This window comes from Cupressus sempervirens, chromosome 8 (genome assembly GCF_028749045.1).
Source record: "Cupressus sempervirens isolate cs-2001-9-10 chromosome 8, ASM2874904v1, whole genome shotgun sequence".
Lineage (NCBI taxonomy): Eukaryota > Viridiplantae > Streptophyta > Pinopsida > Cupressales > Cupressaceae > Cupressus > Cupressus sempervirens.
Window position 1 is genome coordinate 127,492,121 of NC_143125.1, and position 22,447 is coordinate 127,514,567.

At 37.3% G+C, this 22,447-nt stretch overlaps 1 protein-coding gene across 1 annotated transcript in view; it reads left to right on the forward strand.

Annotated features, from left to right (window-relative positions):
• Positions 1-1,168: 1,168 nt before the first annotated feature.
• The window catches only part of LOC149541910 (glucose-6-phosphate 1-dehydrogenase, chloroplastic-like), a 29,876-nt gene continuing 8,597 nt past the window's right edge, over positions 1,169-22,447 (forward strand). Inside the window, exons 1-2 of the mRNA XM_089796965.1 lie at positions 1,169-1,635; positions 1,721-1,965. Of these exons, the coding sequence (XP_089653091.1) occupies positions 1,440-1,635; positions 1,721-1,965 (441 nt within the window). The 5' untranslated portion in view covers positions 1,169-1,439. The remainder of the gene's footprint in view (positions 1,636-1,720; positions 1,966-22,447) is intronic.

The following is a 22,447-nucleotide window of genomic DNA, read 5'->3' on the forward strand; positions in this document are numbered from 1 at the left end:
GATCAATTGTAAAGAGAAAATAAGAGGTCTACTTTTTGCTCTCTCATTTAAAAAAAAAGAATAATAAGTTAACATTTGTTTTAATTTTGAGACTAGCTCTCTTACTTGTGACCATTTCTTTGGGAATTCACCTATAACACAACTGATTTTAAAAGGAAGTGGTATTTCCACTTGAAGTAAAATTTAATTCTTATTTTATTGATCTTCTTATTATTTCAAGAGGCATTATGTATCTCAAATTTATCAAAGGCAGCTTTAGAATATATTTAAGATTAGAGTTAGTGTAGGGATTTTATTATCATAGTTTATTAGATTTTTTTGATATATTGCTATAAATTCTTATGTAGAATGTGGATACACCAATAGACACCACTTTTAAGTGAAAATAATTAGTGAAGAGGACAAAATGAAGATGATTGTGCAAAAATGTCTATAGAAGGAAAATAAAAATGAGTGGAATATGTAATGTGCATTTTTTTCTTTTTCCTTGAAACAAAGAAATAAGAATAATTCTTTAATTGGTGTTCAACTGGAAGAATAAGATGAAGAATAAGGAGGAGGAGGAAGAGGAGGAGAAGCAAAAGGAGAAGGAGAAGACCTAGAAGACTAAGACAAGAAGGAGATGAAGAAGAAGGACAAAACTAAGTAATAAGTAAATAAAAAGGAGAAGGAAAAGAAGTTAGCTGAAATGAAAATTATTGGAATGTATTTCTAGATTGGATTATGTGCTCATTTTTTGTATCGATGTTTCAAATCAGTGAGTTGTGTGCTCATTTTTTGCATCAACGTTCAAATCATTGAATGTGATTTGAAACGTCAATGCAAAAATGAACACACACAATCCAATCTAAAAATACATTCCAATAATATGATAGATTGTGGAAACCTCTTCTCGTCAATGAAATGAATATCTTCATCACTGATAGTCTTATTGTTGTCTAACATTTATTTTTACTAAAATAATGTAATAGTAAATATATATATATTTTGGACTATAATATTGCCCCTCTTTTAAATGCAATCGTTAGTATTAAATATTAATTAATTTCATCTAATGCATTTATGATTTAAAACGAAGATAAAAATTTAAAACCCTAAAACACCAAACCGAGGACGATCTACAACAACAAAAAAAAATTAAAAACGGAAAACGGGACATTAAAAACCTAAGACGCTGTTAGCTTGGAAACAACGAAAACCATCATAAGTCTGTGGTAAAATGGGGAGTCAACATAAGCACGACAACAAGCCGTTTGCTTTTAATATTCAAACTACCTTCGTTGGCATCTTAGAATTTTGTCCTTATTCCACACCATCGGCATTTACAATGCTTACAATCCTCGTTTTGTTTCTGAACATCCTCTTGTTTCAATCCTGCAATGGGCGAAAAGTATAGTCCTTCATTTGTTTCCTCGTATTGATACTATTTATATCTGTTGATGTGGACAATGGAGGCCTGTATGGTAAAATCTCCATGTTTTCCATCATCAGCGCAGTTTTCGCCCAAATTTAGCTTTAGAAATAAATCATTACAGAAGCTCTTGTCTCCTAGATTCATAGAATCTCTTAATGGAAAAAATATCCACAGCAACTCCTCAAGTGGGCTGATTCTTAGAGCAGTGCCAACGCAGGATGGTAATTCTTTAATACCCTTTTGTGTTACAAAGCTCTGTTTCTGTTTTGGGTATCCTTATGACCATGAGTTATTGGATTTGTACAGGTTCGGCTTCAGCTGTTACTGTTGCAACACCCTTAAAGGCAGAAAAACAGAAGTTGTCTATGGCCATGCCCATTCCCACGGGCCCGCCGTTGACACCAGCGGAGGAAGAAGGTGTTGGAGATTTGATTCAGAAGGGGTTGGATCCCACTGTCAGTATCACTGTGGTAGGAGCTTCGGGAGACCTTGCCAAAAAGAAAATATTTCCTGCGCTCTTTGCTCTCTATTATGAAGATTGTCTTCCTAAGGTACTCAAGTTTACCTTTATTTATTCACTATACGCTCTTGTTTTCTTTCTCTTAGAGTTAGCCAACGTCGAAAAGGAGATCATGGTATCAAAACTTGAGCAAACTCTCACAATTTGAGTTAAACTAGCCCAAGATGCCTTGGTAAAATAAAATCAGTAGGGCGTGTAAAATATACTAGAAGGGGAGACGCAGAAACTGATGGATAAAGCTGAATCCATCAAAAGTTCCATTCTAGGATGTAGGGTAGATTATACCGTGCTCGTGGCCTGGGCAAATTGGCCAACCTTGGCGAGACGATTATTCTGTACTTGATACAAGCCGACCGTTTGTTCTTCAATCAAATGGAAAGGAGACCGGTCATTATCTACCCTTGTACTCCAATCGAAATTAAAGGAGATTGATTATCCGTCTTCCCTTGTACTCCGATCAAAAGTGAAGGACGAGACTGATTATCCGTCCACCCTTGTACTCTGATCAAAAGTAAAGGGCGAGACTGATTATCCGTCCACCCTTGTTCTCCTATCAATTTTAGTGAAGGAGACTGATTATCTATCCTCCCCTGTCACCAATCAAAAATAAAGGGGAGCAGTTATCCATCACCCACCCTCGTCTCCAATCAAGGGTAAATGTAGAGACTGAATAGCATCTGAGAGCAACTGGTTCTTTGTTTACAATTTAAAATAATACAGGGTAACAACATTTGGCTCAAAGTTCAAACATCTATTAAAAGCATTTTCTATCAGCCAAATTCCATCTATTTCTGAAACTTTGAAAGTTTCTATATTAGATGAAACCTTGTGAAGATCTCAAGATTCATTTTGGAATTCCTTTGAATTTGAAGTCAGAACTATTCCACATTATCTCTTTAATTGTTGAAGGGTCCTTTATAAGAGCAAATTTGTTTTTTGACAGCAACACTTAGAGAAGACAAATTAAATTATCAGTAATAGAGTATGATTCAAAATGTTGATTCAAAAATGTTTACACAGTCAAATCCAGAAGCTTCCAAATTTCAATAATATGGAATGTGAAATTTAATGTCTTTAAAAGCTCCAACAAGTCATTCTCCTGATAGTCCCCGCCTCTTTATGTCAAGAATTGTCAAGCCTCCTTGTTTTACATCTTATGCACAAATATCCCATGAGACTGGGGCTGATCACGTGCTTTTCCAGAAGACATTTTTGGATTTTATGGTCAATCGTGGTATACCCCAAAGCCATGTATTATTAGCGGAAGAAGTGATCCAAGTTGAATCCTAGCTTATCATACTATACTTCCATTTCAATCTGCTTTGAGTTATACTTATTCTCACTTGGAATAGTATTTAAACTATTCATCTAAACAGTTGTCTTTTTTTTCGCTAATATATGATCCAACACTATAAAAAACACCTTCAAAGTTCCCACTGTTGCTACCATTTTTAGATAAACCTCTGAAGAAAGAGTTGAAGTTTCTAGTGACAATAACAACTTTGGGTGTCAGTTAGTGTATTTCATGGAAAGTAATGTATTCCTTTTTATTGTTGGCAGTGTGCTACCGTCTCTCACAGGGATTCGCAACATGGTTTTTAACAGCCTCTTGTGTCTACTACAAGTATAGTGGTTGTTTTGAGCATTGTCAGGTCGATCTTTTGGTGCAACGACAACCACTACATCTTCAAGTGGTATCAGAGCTTAGTCACAAGTTTGAGTCCATGCACGCCGTGGTGAGTAACACTGGGATGGGGATTGTTGGCAGTGCTCTAGCATCCCTTGTGGGGATTCACAACATGGTTTAACAGCCTCTTGTGTCTACTACCATAAGTATAGTGGTTGTATCAAACATTGACAGTTCAATCTTTTGGTGCAATGACAACCACTACTTCAACATTTATAGTGGCCCATTTTGTGGGTTCTTTGTTGTGTCTCTTGCTCAAGGAACGGATTTCCTCACGTCTTCAAGAATTTGCATTTCAATTTTCAACAGGCCTTTTTGGGTAATTTGCAGGCTTTATGCTGTTTCTGGTAACTTTGGATAATTTTTAACAGTTATACATGCACGTAACATCATGAACCATGTTAATTTTATATATAATGTCTCGGCATTAGGTCATTTTTTGAAACAGATTCTTGTAGAAACCTGCCGAAATCTATTTCCTACCATGTTTCCATTTTCATTGTTTCTTGATTCTTACACAGTCACTTATTGTGGTAATAATTAACCATATTAAACTAATTTCGCTGAATTGATTTTGAACTTGGCTTGCCATTAGTAGGCAGTCTAATGCTTCAACAACTAAAATAAGAACTCTGGATTGACAGATCTCTTGAGCTGAACAAAGTACAATGAAAAAACTATTAGAACCTTGATAGAGATATCAGTAAATACTAACTAGGCTATTCATAGCAGATCTCAAATTCTGATCAAAGTCAATCTCAAGCAGCATAGCTCAAATAAAATCCTACTTAGGCTTATCTTAGACTTTATCAAAATGCCTTGAGAAAAGGCTCTCTCCCAATTTCTTCGTCGGTTCAGTAGCTTCACTTGCAGAAACAAGATACTTTCCTCAACAAACCTTTTTGCATATCCTTCACAATCATAATCATCTTGTTAGCTTGCTAGCTAGAACTCTAATGACACTTTAACAGTCAATATTCAGAAGAGTATTCCCTCCTATCATGTGAATTATTAAAGCTTAGAGGATTTATTTTAATAATCCATACATTAGGCTGTGATGCCAAGGATTACATGGCTAAGAAACATTTATTGTTTAGGAAGATCCAAATAAGTCCTTCATTTCTTATATAGGAATTCATATTTCCTCAAAGGATGGTGATCTTTCAAGCTCTTTGCTTGCATGGAACTATTATATAATGTATCCCCAGTAGAAAATTCAGCTTGACTAATATTAGATTTAGAGTGGTAAAGATTATGGGAAAGGGACTATGGAAACCTGCTTTGGTTTTTTTCAGGATCTTCCCTGATGTTGATCCCTCTTGTGCTTCCGGATCTAAACCTGATGAGAGCCTTGGCCCCTACTCCCTTCCCTCTTTCTTACTCTTGCTAACTTAGTCAAAGCAGGGGATATTTCTTTCATGTCAGTATTTTATTATTGTATGGCCTTGTAAATATTTATATTTCTAAGGTTTATCTTTCTATTTGCAAGTTCTTTTGTTTGTGGTTCATGTCCAGTTTTTTGGTTTTAGATTTTAATTTGTAGTTGTTGGAGCACTTTTTGCAGTCCTAATTGGCCGTTGTGATTTGCTCCACCCTAGAGACTCAATGATTTACTTTGGCACACTTGTTGAAATTGATAAAATTCATTTCGCTATATTTGTGAGAAGTAAAAAATTGCTTAGAAGATTAATCCCCATTCCGCTGGTTAAAATCCATATTATTTTAGTTCTGATTCTCACCCCTCTTTCATTGAGTCTTCTTTAGGGAACGACCATTTCTGCCCTTGTGCTGGTCTCTTTGGATCATTTGACCATTGTCACTTGGTGACTTTTGACATCTTGGGTATTGGTATGGGAACGAGGGTGAAGACTCTTTGTATTCAATAACAAAAGATATTAGCACAAGCTATTACCTCAATTACTCCAATTACTTGAAATATGGAAATATCTTGAAATTAGCTCATCAAAAGAAGCATAAATGGCACAGCTATTGTCAATTTCAGCCCCATTTAAGTTTTTAAGCCATAAGAATGCTTGAAAGACAAAAAAAACTTAATCAAACAAATTTGAGTTTTTTAAAGTAGCTGTAAAAAGGAGGCTTTGGTCATATGTAAGTCAAATTCAGGCATATACATGTCATCAGCATTTCCTGACAAAAATGGGCAATCATTCCAACAGATTGATCTAATTATTTTAACTAGCACAAAAGGGTAGAACTTATTTACATATATCAAATTCAGTGTAATTTATGTCATCATCATATTATTTAACGGACACAAAATTCGTCAGATGAACTCATGCTTCATTTAGATAGCAGAAGGAAGTAGGCCTTGGTCATATACGTCCAAGTCAGCTCATTTACCAAAGTATTGGTACATGTGCTGAGATTCCCTGATTCTTTTGGTAGCTTGGGTACATAAGCAAATTTGACCATATTGTCAATGTTATATGCATAAAATGAATGCGAAGTATAACAAAACTCAAAACAATATTGATGATCTTCAGATAATAGAAGAACTTGGGAGGTGCCTGAACAGGTGTTCTGTGTTTGTACAGAATCCTGCTTGGACAGGGGCCTCCATGGAAGTTCGTGGTGAAATAGTTCCTGTGATGCATCCTACTCCTATTACAATTAAATTAATTGGTAGAGCTTCTGTGCAGATTGATGTTGCAAGGCATCTTATTTTTTTCTCTTATTATGCAGAGGTGTAATCTACAGTGGTAGCAGAGGAAGAAGCATGCAATGTTGAGACTGAACAATAAACTTTTTCTTGTCTATTTTATTTTTTAAATATAAAGACTTCAAATTTTAAAATATTAATATATATGAATGCCTATGAATAAATTATAAAAGTATTAAGAAGTACCAATTTGGAATTGATTTGAGAGGAATATGTTTTTCTTTTCTTTTTTTGGAGGGTATCCCCATGACCTAAGCCCAGCGGGTTCCCTTTATGGGGCGAGCTTGGGGCGAGAATAGTCCCTTTGGCCTCAGGATAACCAGCACGTCCCCCAAGTGTCCGTGGCGGGGTAAAGACGGGCAGGGAGTTGAAACCGAGACCATCAGGATCTACCTACAACCTCAAAGCCAACTCACGTAACCTGTGGGGGCTAGAGGAATATGTTTTTGATGCTATAGATGAATAACAATTGTCTGTATAAATTTTGTAGGCAACAATTTATGCATACCAAGTCCTAAAAAGTTGTTTTTCGCTACTTTTTGGCACATAATCCAGTTCTTACTTTAGGATTTGACTATAAGCTGCTGTGCTGTTGTAAAAGCTTCCTACTGTCTTTGAAAGCTAGATATGGAATTTTCAGCTTGAATAAAGTTTTGGATTTATCTAGCTGAGCAGCTCAATTCAGATAGGTTGTATATACAATCAGGTGATTTCTAAAAACTTCAAGACTTTTAGTTGAAGAACTAAAGCAATAAATTTATGAAAGTATCCTTGGAATCTATTGAGCCTGGCATCAATTTTGGAGTCTCTTGCTACTCCTTGTCCAACTAAATCAATTTATCATTTTTCTATTTACACTTTTCCAGTTGTCTGAAGCATTTGTAGAGATTTTTTATACTGTTTCTACACTTTTCTAACATTCCAAACAAATTGTTAGATCTTAGAGAAATCCCACCTATCTTTATCATATTCCACCATGTTGATCTTCATTTTTCTAGGGCAAGATTATTGGCAATTTTATGCCCATTATTCTATTTTTTGGTTTATTGAGTGAGCATAGATTGCACAAAGACCAACAGGTTGCTCAGCAGCAAAAGACCATGCTAGAGATGCCCAAGTCATTATCTCCCTTTTAGCAATGGCGTTGGAAATTAGCTAGTAATTGCTGCTATGAAGAGACTTTATTTTCTTTGCACATGTTCAGTTGACCACCCTGAGTGACTCTAGATGAATTCTGTAAAAATCTAAAACTTGCGGCTTTTGGTTCCTGAATAATTACATCACGTTTATGTTATTTGCGCAGAAAAAGTATATTATTTTTGTTTATGTCTAATGCACCTTATACATCCCCAAGCCATTATTATATACAACGATTAACAAGACAATTGATTTTCCCGCTTCAAAAGCACGTGTCAACTGGATGGAATCCTGTGATGACTAAATCCTCTATGTTTGTTTAATTGTTAGGGATTGAGAGTTGGCCTCTCTTAGTCTTGAAGCAGGACACCTCCCTTCATGCATTACACCTAGTTTGAATTCTAACATTTTTACTATCTTGGATAGTCAAGGTACATGAAGAATCTTATGTAGACAGACTATACCAAACAGATTGATCTGAAGGAGACTTACAAGATTCTTTTTATGGACTCTATTATTTATGTCCTTGTCTGGCAATTTGTTTAACTTTTCTTCCTTGGTGCTGCAAGCTTCTGTCAACATTATCCCTTGATTTGTGTGGCTTATTTTCTTCACTTGTTCACTCCCTTACTACTGCATAATAGGACATTCCTGATTCCCTCTCAACATAAATGCATCTACTTGTTGCTTTTCTCATCTTTGGAATTTTTCCCCGCTACTTTCCATATGGCACGATTAATGCTCAAGTTCCTAGAGTCGACATATGATGCCTATTATTATGTTTGATAATACTGGTTATCTGTGAGTGTATTAATTGTCCTATGTTGGTTGTCACTCTCGGTGCAATGTCCCGTTTCTAAATTAGGGTTTAATAACTCAATGAACAAATAGATAATAATAAAAAAATAAATAATTTCAGTATTAATAATAATAACCAATCCCATAATAACTTATCATATAAATATTAATATTAATAACCAATCTAGTAACCTTTACTATAGGAAGATTAGCATTACTAAGAATGTCTTTCTTTGATCAACTATAATAAAATTATTCAGTATAATCCTAAATTGATAGGCAGCAAGAAGCAATTCATTTATCAAAGGTGGACCATCTTCAAACGTAGTAACCAACATACTGTTAGGATTAGAGAGACATAAATAACAATTACATGCAAATATAACCAATATTTAGAAAATAAGAAACCACACAGAAGAGAACACAAGACACAAATATTTAATGTGGTTCACCCAATCCCCGAGCTACGTCCATCAAATGGTGAGTCCAATGTTCTTATTATCCAGTGATTACAACCTGATTACAATCTGTAATCCCTTACAACTCGATATTGCCGCAAGAAGCTACAATCTCATCACACATAATGAAATCTCTAATCCTTAGCCATTTCATACAAGCTTTTTGCCACTTAAAATTAGCGTAGAATAAGTCATCCAATAGAAAAAAAGTAGCTGACGCCTTTTACAATAATAAAGTTAGTTGAGCTATTTGGGGCGTTGCCCTCAAAAACCCCCGTTGGGCGCTACTGCTCGACCCCACCCTGTATCTTGATAGGGAGTAGAGCCCTAAGACCTTGCAAGGCCCCCAAACCCCAGTGGAATAATCTGGGGGGGAAATCACGCCGAATGAAGTAGGGAGAAATTAACCTCCGAGTCTGATTAGGCTCTACATAACAACACATACAAACACCCCATTTGGCATGAAGCAAATGTTTAGCAGCAAGAGAATTATTAATGGTGCAGCTTAATTCAACCTTTTAGTTTGGATCTCTATATATGAATAGAGCGATTTGTATTTCTAGAACACTATGGAGAAAATAAAATACAAAGATATTATCTAAGTTTTCTATGGCTAATAAGGGAACCATTAAAACATAGGAATCATTGTTTATTGCTATACCAAATAATTTACATACATGAAATAACGAAACAAATGGATGCTTGGTAGTTCACATACATGATATAATAATACAAATGGCAATGCATACTGGATATATAGCAGTAAAATATATCTTTTTTAGCTCATGAATTCATAACTGAGAAGGAGACCAAAGATGGTTGGCCAAGGATCACAATTCATCTGACAACCCCTTTGGTGGTATTTTCAAAGGACTTGATGGTTGCCAAGAGGTACACAATTGTCAACCGACACAACAACTACCAAATACTGATAACAAACCTAATTTAGACATTTGATACATTGACAGAGAACCAATATTATCAAACATAACAATAGGCATTTTATGTTGATTGCATTAGCTTTCCCCACCTCTCGAAAGAAAAATTGTCTTTTAGATGGCAAGCATACATCAAGTAATATCCAAGAAGACTAATGACAAGAGTTTAGATAATAGCTTGTATTGTGCAAACTCAAAAATAAAATGGGAGTCTGGGGGCAATGCTTCTGTCAAGTGCAAGGGGTAGTGACCCTAGTGGGGTCAAGGGGTAGCATTCCTTGCAGGGGTTTGGGAGTAGTATCCCTGCCACCAAGACCAATTTGATATCTTTAGATCCACACAAACTCCATAGCGCATTATTTTCTTGATTTTTTAAGAGCAATATTGATAATGCCAAAAAATAAAGATTTGGCATTGTTAAACCATTGTATTTGTCAAAAATCTTGAACCAATGGTACTTCCCACTTCAAAATTGATTGCTATGAGAAACTTGCATATGGTATCTCTTGTTGTTGTCATAGTGAAGAATTGAGAAGCCATTTAATGAAATTAGACAATCTACAAACTACCCTTAAAAATGTTGTTTAGAATGCCATGAACCACACAAATATACTTTGCAAAAGCACATACAATAAACATGTGTTATACATCGTACGATGTGTCATGATTATACTTTTACATTACCAAACAATGAGCAAGAACCATGGCCTGTACACTTTACAGTATGCCATGAACCAGGTGTTTGTATAGTGTGGAGGAATATTGTTGTGAGCCATGTGTACAAACTAGAGTGATCTTTTGTCGAGCTCTCATATGGTCCAGAAAAACTAAATATTGTTGTACATGGTGTAGTTTTTGCCATACGGTAACAATTTTCTTGCCAAATAGTAGTGTGTAATGTTGTCATAGGGTGTAATAATGATATCTAGGTTGTACAGGATGAACATAAGTGTCATATGACACTAAGCCAACGAGAGGAATAGATGGTTGGCGCATTGCGAGGCACGCACTTTGTTGTGCGATGTGGAATGAACCTGAATGGTGCCGCATGGTATGGAATGAATTGGAAGGGTGTTGTACATTGAGAGACTTTGGAGGCCTTACTAGGGGTTGACGAATATAATGTCGTATAGGATCTAGGTCCATACAGAAGGGATCAAAGAGTCTCATGTTTTTCTGCCACTGCCAAGTGTGTGCTGAGTCTCAAATTATGTCGTATGTTGAACATTGGAGGTAGCCATATGGTAATTGAAGTAGCTAGCTATGCATTGAGCAGTGAAAGTAGTCGTATGGGGCTTAAAGCAACTGGTTGTACACTGTGCATTGAAGGTAGTCATGCAAGACTTGAAGTAGTTGAGCATACCAGATTTAGTGGTTGTATATAGTTAAAAAGAGTTCTTAAAGGGTTGAAGATTGGTGATACTATAGAAAATTGAAACCCTACTATGCTAATATTTTGCTTTTTTAATTTTCTTCAACTCTTGCTTTTTCTTTTCACTTTCTACCTTCTTACTAGTCAAATGTATCATATGTAAATTTATAGGCTTTCATTAATTCCTCTTCAACACAAGTTCTCGCTTCAAGAAAATTGCAAGTTGGCCAAAAGACCTCATAGTCCTCCATTTGCCAGTGGACTAGCTTGTCAAAGAACTTGTCTCACTGTTTGAGCAACTTTCAAGTTCTAACTCCCCTTTGTTGTTGGTTTCCATTACTCTTCCTTTCGCCATCTTGAAGTCTTTGTCTTCAGATTTCGAGTTTGATGCCAAATCCTAATTGACCACTTGGCTCTGCAGTTTGATGACGTACTTCTTCCTATCACTCTTGATAGTGTGTTCTTCCAAATGTTGTTTGCCTTTGACATGATCAACTAACTCCTTCCAAGTAAGGCATCTTCTAGTGGGATGATGCCAAAGTCTAGAAAGAAATGCAGAGTGCTAATGGTGACATTCTATGCCATGAGCAACCCAAGTGGTTTTATGTTATGCTGGTTTGTACGTACTAGATAGAAGGTTGGCAGCCAGAGTGTTGGCTTGCCAAGCCCCTTCCATGCTTTTTTGGTAGTACGTTCACACTAGAGCTTCCTTCAACGATGGTGTTTGTCAATTGAATTGTCATTATCTGCATCTTGATGATGGTTGGGTTTCACCCTTTGCCTACCATCAACAATATAGTGTTGTTTTGGGGTGGTGACTTTGTTGCTGGTTCGCCTTGCAGCTTACATCTTGTTTGCCGAGTGTGCCTTGTTGATAGTGTTGGTAATTGCCACTCTCAATTATAGCATAGTTTGAAGATGGCCTGCCACCTTGATGGATACGACTGTCTAACACTTGTCGAACTATCGTCTTCTCAAACTTTGACCACAATGACTACTTGTCACCCCATTGGAAGTTATTCGTTCCTTTGCCATCATTTTTTCTATTTCTACCCTCACTTCTTGGAGTTGCTCCTCTGTACGAGGAACCAGGTAGATTGCCTTCTTTGCTTGTGCTCTCATGATCACCAAAATTACCTCGTATTGTTCCACATCCAACATATTAGTACCCTGTTGCTTCGCGTAGTTGGTGTCTTCATGATCACCTGGTCCACACCAATTGCACAGTAATTGTACATTATCTTTCTTATTCTAGCAATGCCACAAAGTGTCCCCATTTGCTACATTGTCAACACTATATGATGAGACGTCCTCTAGAATTGTACTATATTTGATTTTCTCTCCCTTGTTGAGCCCCATTATCACATGGCTTTGATTTTGTGCTTTTGATGGAGTAGAATCTCCTTGAATGAAGAGTACTTGTGTACTCCTAGTTTTCAATTTACGGGGACACTCCTTTATCGAGTGACCCATCACTTGGAAAATCTCACAAAACATTAGTTTAGGACAATTACCTTTCATGTGCCCCTCAATCAAGTGACCCATTGTTCATTACTTTCTTTATTAGTTACTTTCTTGGCCTTCAATACTTTCATCAGTCTCATCATATCCCGCTAGCGAGCCTGGACTATTGTTGATTCGCCAATGCTATTACTCTCGGTGCTCTCTTCATCATTTGTCTTCCTCTTCCCTCAGGAGGGTGTCTTGTTTTCACCCTCGATGTTCATTGCCCGATTGTAGGCATCAATGTACGAGGACAAAGGTATTCCTTTCATTTTTCTTCTTAGGGAGGGAATCAATCCCTTGATCAACTACTGCTTCTTCAAGCCATCAACCGATTCGTTCTCCATCTTGTTCAATAGCTCTTTGAGCCTAGGATTGTAAGCTCAAATACTAGCTCTTCTCTTGTTTGGTATTATAAATTTCAGCAACAATCTCATTGTCATCTTGTAGCAATTTTAGCTCGGTTTGAATGCCTTCTTGAGTGCGTCCCTAGAGGCTATAGATGAAGCATCCAAATCTTTAAACTAGTCGATGGTTGTGACCCGTAACATTGCTGGAAATGTTCTTAGCCAATAGTCCTTGTCAACTTGACCGTTTGCTACCCAAATTGTCTTGCATCTCTTTCATTGTCTCATAGGATTTTCCAACCCCGTTCCATGTAAACTTTGACGATTTCTGCTGATCCACATTCAAACTTGTCAGAGGAGTCACCATCTTTCTCACCCGCTTGCTCCATTGTGCATTGGACCTAGGTCGATTGTTCCTATCACTATGTTACGGTGTTTTGCTTTCACTCTCAGCCACATGTGCACATCCACCCTCCATTGTCCCCAACACCTCACATACTTTTAGGCTTTGATTGGTACTATCTCTATTTGAGGGTCTTTAATTTTGATCCTTCAACTATGGATTCTCCTAAGATGGATAGATTCTCAATGCCATGCAATATGGTATGCTTTCAAGATTTCCTTCTTTGCACTCATCATTTGATGTTGACTATACGAAAGGGCCCCAACTTTGGAATTGTCTAATGGATTTTCGTCAAAATTTCTGTAATTTTCTCCTCCATTCACTTTGTTTTGCAATTCTTAAAGATGGCTTGATACCTTGGTCTTGACCACCTTGTGGTCTCTTCTCGTTGTGTTGTATTTCAAGGGCATGAATTACACAATGCTGACCCAATTTCTTTTAAGGCAACAACACCAAATGTTTATTGCTATATCTGGTAATTTACATACATGAAATAATAATACAAATAACATGTATCAGATATAGGAGTAAAATATATCTTCATTAGTTTGTGAATTCATTACAGAGAAGAACGAAGATGGCCGACCAAGGATTATAGTTCATCTGATGGTACTGTACTCCCTTCCTTGGTGGTATATGACATTTAAAGGACCCAACTGTTGCCAAGAGGAACACAACGTTAACCTAAGTTGCCGGTTCGGATTTTGGTTTGAATGAGGGGTTGACATTCGTTCAATTTTTTTTGGATTGGATTCAGGTTCATTTTGGGTTCATCAGTATAAGAATTTTAAAAAAGTAAAAAATATTATACTATGCAGACTAATTGTATTTTGAACATAATTCACATCTTCCATTTATTTCTCTTTGCTTGATATCCTTGTTGGAAGGTATCGTAATATAAACAAATAATTAATAATAAACAAATACATTATAATAGTAATAAAAAACTAAATATAATATAATATTTTAATTATACATTAATAAATATTTAAGCTTAATATAATAATGTAATATCATAACAAAAGAATACATTTTATAAATCAAGCAGATGGGGGTTCTCTTTTTCATAAAATTGAGGCCCTTTTGGAATCACGAGTCTGCAAAGTCACTAGGCCAGAATCCTTAGTCATGTGATGCATGAGTAATATTGCAGAATGCTCGGCTTGACCACTCTCCAAATCCTTGTTTGGTGTTTGCCCATTATACGCTCTACGCAACGATGACAGTAACGTCCTCAAGCAAGAGATTCGATTTGCACAGAGCAACGTCTGGCGCCAGGGTCTGGTGGACGATATGTATCAGGCAGCCAAAGAGGTGGGTATATCTTTCAAGATATTTTTCTCCGTTGACATTAACAAGGGTGCTAATGGCAACCTTATGCCCAATCAACTGGTCACCATGCTCACCCGCTATGAAACCCACCCCAACTAGATGACATATTGAGGTAAACCCTTGTTCACCGCTTGGCTCGGCAGCAACAAGGATAAGACAAAATCATTTTAAAGTCAACAGCGTTGCTGGTCATTCGCTACGGGTTCAAAATTTTTTGTCCTCATTCGTTGAAAAATAGCCTTGAAGTTGTGTGGGGCCCTTTTCAGCGAGTGATGCTCAAACTTAGCACACTACAACCGAATTTGCATCGAATTCAAATTTGGTACGGATCGACTTCCGAATTTGGGGTTGGAGGGACGAATACGGTAACTTAGTTGTTGCATATTCCATATAATCCATAGAGGAAACAACAAAGATTTTTCTACCTTACTGTGGATCTGAATATCCCATATATTCATTGCATCTCATCATTCCTGAATAGCATATAAGTTATTCATTGACAATTGATATACGATATAGTGATCGAGATTCCCATAATATTAGAAGTATAAGTTGGATAATCATTTATAATTATATTGAGAGGTATCAGTTATCATCGATTAAAGGGTTATAAACTTAGCTACCGGATTCATGCCTAGGAGGCCGGATTTGGATTCATGCCAGGATTCGGGCAGGATCCTTGTTTTGGATTGTGGATCCTGCACAAATCCACGCGGATCTTTACTAATCCAACATGAATCCTGAAATGTCCCTTTTCTGATTTTATATGATATTTCAAGCCTCTAATAAGATCTTTAAGATCAAACAACCAATATTTCAAAGATCCACCAATTTCTCAATAAACCCCAAATCGGGTATGGCGGAAATAGTGCCAAAAACTTCACAGCTTCACATATTATTAATAAATCTGAAAGTGGACATTTTTTATAGAAATTTCAGCAGTATAACAGCCTACGAAATGACATTTCCAGATCTGTATAACATTTACACAACAGCTCCCAAACAGAGGATAAAAACAATGCTCATCGGGCTCTCGAAAACAACACATAATAGCCCGGAAACACCACAAAAACACTAATAATCTATCACAGAAGTATAATCATGACCAATTACATATATTCAGCTCTATTTTAACATCTAAAAGTCTGAAATATAGCAGCAACCCAAACTGATATGAAATACTCAACTGGAAACACCAAACTCTTACAAAAAACACACCCGAAAACCCACAAATCTGCATTGTTCAGCACAAAGGCAAACTTTGCATGAGCATGCACATGGAATGGCTTTAAACTCTCGTCCTTAGCCTTCCTGGAAATCTGCAAACTCCCGTTCTTGGGTCTCCTTCTCCACAGGTTTGGCAGCCTCTGAAGAACAACAAAGAAATGAGCAAAAATCAAGTTCTGAAAATGAGCCCAAAATGCCTCCAAACCCCTTAAAAGAGGGCATAACCCTAACTCACGTCCAAGAGGGGTTAATAAAACACATTTTAATAATAATTTTCATTTATTAGTCCATTAGCTTCCAAAGATTATCCCCTTTTTCTGAAACTTCACCTTTTTGGGCCTGCCTGCCTTAGCAAAGATTATTATTTTTAATTATTTGAAAAGGGGACATGACAAGTCCTCCCCTTCCAAATATTGCTTGTCCTCAAGCAATGGCTGAACAATAAATCAATCAATCCACCCGAATCCCAAATGTAGTCATGGACTATACTATTGTCAATTAACACAGGCTCCTGCTATATCCTCTGCAATATAACCAAGAGGAATCCATAATCAAACTGACAATTACAGCTCAACCAAACTCCAAAATCACAAATTCCACAGTCAGAAACCCATGAGTCACAAACTCTTAGAACATCAAAACCCAAGTAAAGTGGAAAAATCAAACTGCCAACATAGTAAATACCATCAACGCATCCCACTGGCCTATACGGAATGAACAATCCAACTTTGCAACAATGGTGAACACTCCCGAATGAAACTGTACCAAGTATGGAGAATCCACACACTGTACAACTCCTGCAATCAACACAACTCTGCAGATCACCAGCCACTGTCTCATAACCATAACTCTCATGCACCCCTGATGGTGAAAATCCATCACAAGATAAACAACAAGAAATGGAACTCAAACCAAATTTTCCTGCAATCAACTCCTCAACATAAGGATCAAATGCTAACTGATGTACATACCCTGCAATATAATGTTGATAAAAAAAACCAACCTCAGTCAACAGCTCACCATGAACAAGTGATACAACCCACTGTGACTGATCACCAGCTAAGTTAGGAGATTTCATAGCCAAAGGAGTAGAATCAATAACAACACGTGCTAAAGCATCACTCCAAAACTCCTACTCTAAGTCATGTATTATCAAGCTGTCAACTGCAGAACCTATCGCCATGTCATGCCCATCACAACTCTCATCTCGAGGCATCAAACTATCCCATAATTGATGATAAGCACTAGGAACCAAAGTACATCTATGTATCATCATCTCATCAACATGGTCATCAAAGGTAAATTGATGAGCATACCTCATAATGTAATGCCAATAGAATGCGCCAATCTCAGTCAGTGGCTCAGACTGCAATCCAGATGTAACTAACTGCAATCGATCACTAACCAAGTTGGAACTGACTACTACCTCTGAAGACATCACCAAGGGAGTAGTATTACTAGCAGGAATCATGCCAACTGTCGGCTCACCAACATCACACATGGTCTTTGATACAACATCTCTAGTCTTCGTGCCGTTAGTACTAGAGGTTACCACCATGTCAGGCATACCACAACAATCTATTGCAGCACCTAACTCAACTGAACTTGACTCTAGTGGGGATGAACCCGATGTGCCAATGTTAGTATCAAGGATGGATGCATCCCCATCTCCACTATCTTTGACAATCTCGCCCATGGACATCCTCGGATCACCATACACCACAGCTTGTGACTGTACAGAATCTGGTAAAGACTGTAGTTGCTCTAACTCCATGGTCACCTTAGCCAAATGAAATTGTGACTCCTTGAAAGCCAACTGTGTACTCTCAAGAATCTCAGAAGTCACCTCAAGCTATTGAGTAAGCTCACTCACCTCATCTTCCTTGGCCAACAATGCATTGTATGCTGTACTGCCCCACTCCATAAGATAATCTCTATCGGCTACCAACTGCATATAATCCTGTCTCAGAATCCAGAAAGCCTCCCATAAAGAGTGAAACTTTGTCAAGGAAAGATAACTGCCTCCCTGCTCATCACTAGTAGGAGAACCCCATCCATAAACTGCTAACAATTGACAAACAACATCAAAATGTTGGCAAGCAATACCAATGTCTCGCTCACTAACTCTCAACTGATTAGACACATGATGGCACTGACTAGACTGTATCTTACAAACCTCCTCTGACGCACATCTAAAGGAGTATCCTCAAGGTTACTGGTCTCTAGAGTATTACCATCCATATCATGTGAATCAACTCCAAAGCTCATATCAACATACGGAGTATCAAAAACTGTAGCATTGCTATCCAACTCCTCTGTACCAAAAGAAACCACCAAGGAAACTAAGTCTTCAAAACTACCCACTGCATCCTCCTGGATGTCATCAATGCCAATATGATCCTGAGACTCATCTGTACACACTGCCAAATATGAAAGATCATCAACAGATTCCAGCAAAAATGGTCGACTAGATATATGAACAAAGCCCAACACCGGTGTATAAAAACTAATACCAACATCGGATAAGCTCTTGGCACAAGAAAAGAGAACACCGTACAATCTACTAATCAAATCCATGATAGCACCCAAACAATCACTAATACCAAAAAGTGTTAAAGATTTCCAGTCAACTGAATCCCAAACGCCAATATAACAATCTCGAGTCCATATCCGTAAACTATAATCAGCTGGTAACTCAAGCAAACTTCTCACCTGAGTAATATGACCAATACCAACTAATTCCACATACTTGTTTGACATTGTCCCTATATCCTGGATGTGAATGCAAGATGAACTCGCAACATTATCAATGACCACATATGATCTATCGTTCGCAGAAAGTTGAGTATCAGGAGTGCAAGATGAAACTAAACTCAATTCCATGCCATGCTTATCCCCATGTCTCTCCCAGTCTTGTAATGCCAATGGAGTATTCACCAAAGAAGCTCGAGTGTCCTCAAGCTCGTGAGAAAGCCTGTCAACTTCCTCCTCCTTCCTCCTCAAGGCATCTAAATAGTCTCCAACAAGGCTAAGAAGATGGTCACGATCTGATAGAAGATGTAAATAACTCAACTTCATCATTCCCATTCTTTCCCTAATCGCTTGTAAGTCAACACAAGAAGACTATGCCTGAACTCCCTTATGTCTACCCTATAACTGAATCATTCGAATGTGATCCTCTATCATATCTCGCATCCTGTCATGATGAGATAATGAAGTCACAATACTATCTTTGTTCACCTTCAGCTGGCTGGACAAATCATGTGAAGTGCTACTTGCCTCAACCTCATGTGATGAAGCATCTAACCGTGCCTGGTACTCTTTCTCAGCAAAGTCATGAATGCTCAATGTCTGCTCATCTCTACCAGGTATCTCACCATCATGCACAACAACATCCTCATAATCATCATCTAAACCCACTACCTCCTGTGGCAGAGTAGAATCTGAGACCTCTGCCTGGCTATAAGCTAGTTTCTCAAACTCCTCATGCAAGTTCTTGGTAATTGTGTCATCTGCCCTATGAGAAAATCTGCCAAATAGAAATCTAGTCAACTTATCCACCTTAGCTTGGTCGGACAACATGTCATTCAGCATACGGTGGTGCTCAACCAACTGTTCAGACATGTCATGGCTTATTTTCCTAAGTTTATCTCGAATGTCTAAATAACCATCCTTTCTACTGTTTTGACTCTGGATATCAATTGTCCAAGATCGTGTCCTCTGAGACTCTGTACTATACCTGTCCATTCTGGATAAAGTAGAGTGTAACCTCAATAGGTTATAACTTCTTCAAACACCAAGAACTAACATGCAATTGATTAGAAGTAGCATGCAACCTTAGATTTTGACATGCAGCTGATTAGAAGCAACATGCAACCACCAAATTCACCAAGAACTAACATGCAAATGATTAGAAGTAGCATGCAACCATAGATTTTGACATACAGCTGATTAGAAGCAACATGCAACCACCAAATTCACCAAGAACTAACATGCAAATGATTAGAAGTAGCATGCAACCATAAATTTTGACATGCAGCTGATTAGAAGCAACATGCAACCATAAATTATGACATGCAAGATTTGGGTAGTTGTCAAAACTGACATGCAAACTTCTACAAACCCTTAGGCTGGCAAGATCATAGCTCTGATACCATTGAAATGTCCCTTTTCTGATTTTATATGATATTTCAAGCCTCTAATCAGATCTTTAAGATCAAACAACCAATATTTCAAAGATCCACCAGTTTCTCAATAAACCCCAAATCGGGTATGCCAGAAATAGTGCCAAAAACTTCACAGCTTCACATATTATTAATAAATCTGAAAGTGGACATTTTTTATAGAAATTTCAGCAGCACAACAGCCTACAAAATGACATTTCCAGATCTGTGTAACATTTACACAACAGCTCCCAAACAGAGGATAAAAACAATGCTCATCGGGCTCCCGAAAACAACACAGAATAGCCCGGAAACACCACAAAAACACTAATAATCTATCACAGAAGTATAATCACGACCAATTACATATATTCAGCTCTATTTTAACATCTAAAAGTCTGAAATACAGCAGCAACCCAAACTGATATGAAATACTCAATTGGAAACACCAAATTATTACAAAAAACACACCCGAAAACCCACAAATCTGCACTATTCAGCACAAAGGCAAACTCTGCATGAGCATGCACATGGAATGGCTTTAAACTCCCGTCCTTAGCCTTCCTGAAAACCTGCAAACTCTTGTTTTTAGGTCTCTTTCTCCACAAGTTTGGCAGCCTTTGAAGAACAACAAAGAAATGAACAAAAATCAAATTCTGGAAATGAGCCCAAAATGCCTCCAAACCCCTTAAAAGAGGGCATAACCCTAACTCACATCCAAGAGGGGTTAATAAAACACATTTTAATAATAATTTTCATTAATTAGTCCATTAGTTTCCAAAGATTATCCCCTTTTTCCGAAACTTCACCTTTTTGGGCCTGCCTGCCTTAGCAAAGATTATTATTTTTAATTATTTGAAAAGGGGACATGACAAATCCACACAAATCCTTCATGAATCCCTAAGGACCCATAGGCCAAACTTGGAGTAAATATATATATATATATATATATTTCATATGTATATATACACACACACATACACTCATAAATCCTCACGGATCCTAATGGGAAAAATAAGAAATCACGAATCTGATTCACATGCGTGAATCGGATTTGTATCCCAAATCGTTAACTAAGGTTATAAAAGATTTTTGGAGTCTTGTTTGGAAAGAAGTTTCTTGCAATTGATTGTTTTTAACAGTCCCCAATTCCTAATAAGAATTAACATAAGAGGACAGTGCACTTATGTAGTTGTAGGTGTCAATCGTTGGAAGGTTGTGTTCCTCCTGGAAACCGTTGGGTCCCTTAAATATGCTGTGTATCGTAAAGGAAGGTGGTATTGTATTGTTGGATGAATTGAATCCTTGGCTGACCATCTCTCATCTTCTTCTCTATAATAATTTCATGAGAAAATGAAGACAAATTTTACTCACTGCATATGGAATGTACTGCCATCTTTATTAACAAATTTATCCGATGTAGCAGTAAACAAGTACCCTCTGTTGCTAGTGGTTTCTTAGCTGTACAATTGCTCATTTAAGGCTGTGCTCGTTTTTCTTCTTTTAACTTTTCACCTGTTCCACACTGTTAATGTCACCATCTGTTATTATATCTAAACAAATATTAATTTAAGGTTTTGCACAATTCAAGGGGCAGAAGTTACTTCTGGATTTCAGGTGCAAGAGAACCCAGGTGGTCAGGCAATTAGCACCCCGAAAAACACTTTCGGGCTTGCTTTCTTGAGTTTTGTTTGACATCTCTCCATGTTGTCAGTTCTGGTCTTTTCCAGTTCAGTTGGCTGTACTCTCTGGTGGTCGGTCTGTGAAGTGGGAACTTTGGAATAAGGCTTGGACATCCATTAATTTTTTTCAGATGTTGTAGTGCAACTGCTGTGGAAGACATGTTTGCGAAATGTGGAATTATAGACAGTGCATCTTAGTTGTTTACATTATGCCTCAAAGAGATGCTGTTTAGGGAATGCAATGACTTCACATTATGCGCATATGGAATCTTTTGAATAGGCTTTAGTTAATTTTGAACAAATCCAATTGGCAGGTGTAAAGCCAACCTTCATAACCTTATTAGCATCAACACAAACTTCTAGAGGTCTTGAACCAAGTGCATATATTCTTCTAGGCACAATGGTTTGTCTTCTTGGTAGACATGTATGCAATGATTGGAAGATACAAATGGAATGGTCGAAAAGGCATTATAAGCTTCCAAGCAAATGCATTGGTAGATGTTAAACCAAATACGGAAGCCTTTGTCAGCATCTAAAAAATCCTGTTTGACACCATTAAAAAAAGTGTTTCTGGGCAATATATATATATATATATTTTTTCTAATTAAAATCCTGTAAATTGCCAGGAATCACAAATTGAGACTTGTTTGTGGGGTAATTGGACAATGTGCCTTTGGGTATATGTGGATGTTTAGAGGCCTGGAGATTTGCTGGAAACTCCATATAATCCTTGTGTTATTGGATTTAGCTTTTGCCAGTGTGTTTTGGTAAGCCTTCTGAAGAAGT